The sequence below is a fragment of the Arthrobotrys flagrans genome (assembly GCF_004000055.1).
Source record: "Arthrobotrys flagrans strain CBS H-5679 chromosome Unknown unitig_8, whole genome shotgun sequence".
Classification (NCBI taxonomy): domain Eukaryota; kingdom Fungi; phylum Ascomycota; class Orbiliomycetes; order Orbiliales; family Orbiliaceae; genus Arthrobotrys; species Arthrobotrys flagrans.
Window position 1 is genome coordinate 5,092,561 of NW_027137553.1, and position 5,797 is coordinate 5,098,357.

A 5,797-nucleotide genomic window follows, 5' to 3' on the forward strand; every position below is an offset into this window, starting at 1 on the left:
TTGTCGCGTCTCAATTCATTAACCTCGCCGACCGCTAATGTCTCCGCCAAACTCCACCCGAAGGCCGCCTTGAATGAAAAATTGAAGAACGAAACAATTCATGTGTCTCAACTCAGGCCTAGATGTCCTTGAGATGACGTTCTGGTAAACTTTTACACCTCCTTCAATTTTTATTATGTTATTCTTCACAGCGGGAGCGGGTCGCACGTCATTATGCACCTGTGCGTTGGCAATCTCTAAAGTTATCACCATGCAGGTAAGCTACCAAATAGGCTGAACGAACAACTCAGCAATTCATTGCCCCACTTCCTATGGGGGTTGGCTAGAGTCTAATCCGTCTTTTAGGGCTTTCTGAGAGGTTTCTATTGTCTACGGCGGTTGAGCTCAGGTTTCTTAAAACGGGCTATTCCGTTTGTCACAGGAAGTCTCACGATTTGAGCTACCTTTGAAGGAAATGTGAACTATCGCTGTGGGACTTACCAGCACGCGCATGTGATGCTAGATTCGATTCTCGCTGGGTGATCGAGTGGTGGAGATCGAAAACCTCAGCGGAGGCTGGAGGCTGGGGTTGCTAGTGCTGGGCCACTTGAGGCATTAGGGATAGAAGCTGTCCTAGACTCCTTCGCAAAGAGACAATGTCTAGCTAACACTTCAAAGCCTACTACTAGCTGGCAAGGACTTACTCCGTCTGCTGCTGATGAGAGCTGCGGTGGCTTGGCGATCTGGTACTCGGCGTACTAGTACTTTCATCCGATCCTCCGGGGGTGATGACTAGATTGCCCCTTGCTTACGATCCTTCCTTGAGCTCTCCCGGGAACGCTCAGGTACGAGCCCCCACAGTGGTCCCCACATCTGGTGCTGTTTCTATTCTAAGCAACAAACCGAGCATCAGAACATTCTGTAATTCTGCCCTACCTAGGCGCCCGGCTGCTCCCACAACATAGGCGCCTGTCAGATGGTGCCAAAGATGTCATGTTCTACCCGAGGACATGAATCTGCTCAAAAAAACTCTCCAGTTCGGCCTGCGACCAAACCTCTGGATTTGGGTGAAAGAAGAGCTCCAGTGCTATAGTTTGGACGGTCGAAATCCGGTAAGCTGAGCAGAACCGTTAATTGGGACAGAATGTGTCAGTCAAAACATGGCGTTGAGTCCCCCCGGCTTCCCAAAATAACGTCTTCAAATTCTAGCGACCAGAGCGGCGGGCAGCACTCCTCTAAACCTGGGTCATCTGTCCCTTCGCCCCATCGACGCAGTTGCGGCGAGGCACGGATCCAAACTAAGGCCCAAAAAGATCGACAGACGAAGAAAAGCTAGGGTTGGCGAACGACTCGCGCGGGCAAGACCCGAAACTAGGATCACCCATGAACACATCTGCAGAACTCCCAGTTCATCGTTCTGTGCCCCCGATCATGCAGCCTGGCTCTTGGAGAGTCATCCCGGTCGATCCCTGCGTGCTTGAAGGACTTTTCCTTGCAGCGGCATCGGGACGACCAAGCGACGCCCGCTCACGGCACAACGCGCGCAATTCTGCAGCTGGTAGATGGGATGGATCTGTCACTCACCAGTGGCCTGTTCCGAATCACGTGGGCGGTCATTGGTGGGGAAGGCGATGAGAGAAGATGATAGGGCCGCGCCAGAGACTTTGAGATTGGAAACCATAGGCAAGAGATGCAGCCTGTGACACGAATAAGGATTGCATATCTGTGCTGGCGATCCCACAGCATGGACGGGGATATGTAGCAGGTCTATGCAACTATGTCCCGTTCCGGAGGTATTACTCTCTCAGAGACTCTAGTCCGGGTTGACATGGTCGACATGGTCTACCTCGAGGTATTGAAGTTTATTTGACGCCCTTATTAATCACACCACAATAGGATTCCATATCAAGAATAACAGCCGGTATACTTTCATCTAACTAAGAAGCAGGTGCATCTAAGCATAATTGATATGAGTTTGGGGAAACTTTTGGTTGTCGGCAGTAGGAAAACTTTAGCTAAAAATGAGGAAAACTTTTGGCCTTGGACTGTAACACAAAGGACCCTTGGTGTCGGCTTGGTCACACAAACACCCTGTGCAACAGCACGGATGTAACAACACATTTCTAGGAGGTGAAGAATCTAGCTGTGGGATCTCAAAGGATCACATGAGTGACACAGCTTAGAGTAATATTCACGGTGCATTGGGGAAATTATCACTAGCTACTAGGTGAGTCTTAAAGGGATCAGTTGAAGCCCCGGTAGGTGCTGCTTTGTATACCGTCTGAGCGCCAATAGTAAAATGTTTGCTTGACGTCTCAGATTCTGCTTTGGAATGCATGGTGTTTGCTCTATGCAAGGCGACATTACATTTCCGAACCTCGTGGCTTTCGCTTGCAAAGAAAACGTGGCCTCGCATGTTTAACCGATCTTGCGATGTCAAAAGGCTTGGAATTCTGCAGCATCAGGACGAAATAGGATGATGTCGGGAGGTATTAAGGGGAGCATTCTGAAACTGTCATTATTTGAACATCTAGTATACTTGGGTACCTAGAGTATTTAAAAATGAAATGAAGTCATATACCAGGATTACAATTGATGACGACGTTTTCTGCACGGGTATGCATGTACGTTCGATTTCAGGAGCAATGCGGTTTATTGTAGATCGTTTGCCTTTATTTTGAATTTTGGATTGTCTTTTTATGAGTTGTCCCATTGGAAAGTGCACCTGTAAATTTTGATCTGTATACGTCGACATGGAGATATGACGATCATTATATCGTATGTAACAGTTATAACTAGACTCAAGATTTTCTATTCATAGCCTGCGCCCGGCATGCCTGGCGTTTGCTCTAGGTAATATGACAGTCATAAATTGATCAATATTTCTTCAAAGTTGATATGTCAGACAATTATATCATATTTTGTTCCAATCCGGCAAAAGATTTGCAAATACAACTATTGGATTTGATTAAACTAGAATAGACTCTAGACCCTATAGCAATCGGCCAGCCCTGACTTCATTTGGCTTGCTCCGGGAATTAGGGAAGGAATGTATGATTTCCACCAAGCTTTTGATACGCTCCGTTTGAAATGTAATAGGCATCGCGAGGCAAAGCTGAACGCCTGTGCCTTTTTGGCCTCCGCGCGCAGGAAAATATATTCTCGCTCTTGCAGGCGGGCTGGAAGATCAGCTTCTCGGAACGGCCGATTTGACCGCCTTCTGCCTAGGCTTGCATGGCTGTATCATTCTTAGAAAAAAGCGGCAAAGGTAAAGGAGTAGTCAAATGACCATTGTCGGAGAGAGACGTGCCGTCCCCGGGCATTCTATGCCTTGACAGTTCGGTGATCGGAGAAGGGCTAGGTCTAAAGGATATACAGCCTCCATACTGTGCATATCGCCAAAAATTACAGTCACGAATCTTGTAGATCTTTTTTTTATTATTGATTCTAAAACAATTTGGTCTTCGCACTTGCCCAGAAATTATCTTTCGGGCTGCAGATAAATATTGAGTAAGGGGATTCTCGGGCGCTTACGGGAACTCATCTTGTGGCCACCAAATGTTGACCCGGGTGTCGAGCCACTTCGTAGTTTCAAACTAACCATGCTTGATTCTTTGAAACAAAGAAATCAAGAAATATTTTCCTCCATAAGGAAGGGATTGTATTTGGGGGGACATCAATGCATTTGTGTCGTTGGTTAGGTTGCGTTATGTATGGTACCATGGTGTGGTGCTCACAGTCCTAGCGAGTTGACAGGGGCTCTTGTTTCCCAATGCTATTTATTTGTGTTGAATAACCCTGCCCTCCAACCAATATGCAACAAAACTCCGTCCCAACTTGCCCCTCAGCTCAAAACTATCGCCACTATGATGAGACTGTAGTATTTCGAGGTTTATTTGATTTTAATGGAACGGAATATCCAAATTTCTTTGCCCTCACTTTTTCCTTTCTGTGTTTCTGCGATACCATCGTTGTATAAACCCCTCCTTGTCTAGTGTGCTGTAGCATGGTGTATAGCTCTGGCATTTCCCAAATATTGCGTATATGAAGCTTCCAAACTAGTCAGCCGAGTACCGTGGCAGGCCTATACGGCCCGGGAAGCGCTTCGAACTATCGCTAGACTATGGTACTAAATGACAAGAAACTAATGAGACCCGTCAAGCAATACACACCTTAAGCATAAGTGTTGCTTGGACGCAGGTTCGAGCTCCCGAGCTCGAGCTCTGAGAGTGCCAGTACAAATCTCAAATGACCATATTGACAGCTACCACTGGGCATCTTCGATGGCTTCTATCGAGTGGAGACTCGACTAGTTTATTTTTGGGAAATGGTGTGTAGAATTCAACCAGTATTTTAGTGTGTGTGCTTGAGAACCTGGTCCTGAGACATCTCAATTAACATTTAGTAGTATCGCCAAAATTCGCTATTGGGTGGTTCTTTGAAGGTCTAGCTTTGGTATGAGCAAGAACACCCGATATGTTTTTGTAATAGGATTTGCACTAGTAGAAGTTCTCTTTTTAGCTAATTCGCAAGAAGGAGGCACGGGAGGGGAATTGTCTATCAGGGTGCAGCCATTTTGAAAATGTTAGACATGTCACAACCATACTTGAGGCTATCCATGTTTGAGTTTAGTTGAACGCTAGATATCGTGCGATGGGATGCGGAGAAGCTGCTATCTTGTATCTATCTAGCTTATACATCATGTACATCTGTAAATCTTAGCGTAGAATTGCGAAAGGCCCTAGCTAAGGTTAATCCTGACTGCAGGTCGTGCTCATGTGGACAGAGTTAGCATCTAAGTTTGATGCTTCTCGACACGAGCCATGAAGCCTCAAGTGTATTGTAAATCGCCCGCCCGGGTAATTAGATTGGATGCGGTTCGTATTCATGAATTCATGGTAGGCATATCTCATCGATTCGACGCTTGCATACCACGGTCAAACAAACTATATATTTCCCCGTAATATTGAAGAATGCCTAACCCTCGGCTGGTATGCCAAAGAGAGATTGTAAGGCCCAAAGCTTAAAGCTGTCTTGGACATAGATTATTATATTCGTTAATGAACGCCTATAGGTGCATGCTGAGAAATATGGATCAGATATCCTGACCACGCTTTAACGGCTTGAGGTTAGTATATAGGGATGAACAGCTCGATTACTATATAGTTCGACTTTTTATGAACTAGTTGCCCCGAAAAACTTCGATAAAAGTTCGTAGCTATCCGAAAGTCTCACTAGTCGCTGCCATGTGTTAACTAATGCGTTCCTGTGCAGACATTTACTTAATCCGGCGACGATGTCGACGTTGGCTGTTCCGAACGCTGCCAAGATGCAGGCGAGGATCAGGGACCAAAGATCCACCTCCTGCTATGAAAGGGGCTTCTGAGTCAAACCAAGATCTACTAAGTTGACCATTCCCTCGATGCTATATCGTGATAATATATGCATCGAAATCATTCCGTGTCAGAAGCTAGTACTATACTGTGTAATAGTGTGTATCAGAAGAGGTTGTTCCAGCAGGCATCAACTTTGGGTGTTGGAAAACATTTGTGTTGGGACAGCTTTTAATCACCAAGACATTAGCATCACCGCACTCGCCGACATCAGTATGGGTATGCATATGGGCAACCTCAAGGCAGCACACTTAATCGAGCCTCATTAACGCGGTATGGCATTGACGAAGGGGTTACAACATCCTGAATCGTCACGAATGCCTCGATTAAGCAGGGCCTCAATCGAATCGAGATTCTGTCTGTTGGCGAGGTCATCGTATGATTTGTGGCCTAGGATTAGGATGAAGGGAGGAAGGGCAAGGCAT

General features: G+C 46.2%; 1 protein-coding gene across 1 annotated transcript; it reads left to right on the plus strand.

Moving 5' to 3' along the window:
- Positions 1 to 1,123: 1,123 nt before the first annotated feature.
- Positions 1,124 to 1,460, plus strand: DFL_007965 (uncharacterized protein; the record flags this gene model as incomplete). The annotated part of the gene is made up of 2 exons (XM_067637627.1): positions 1,124 to 1,127; positions 1,189 to 1,460. 2 exons carry the CDS (start codon positions 1,124 to 1,126, stop codon positions 1,458 to 1,460), a joined length of 276 nt encoding a protein of 91 aa, XP_067489125.1.
- Positions 1,461 to 5,797: the final 4,337 nt, after the last annotated feature.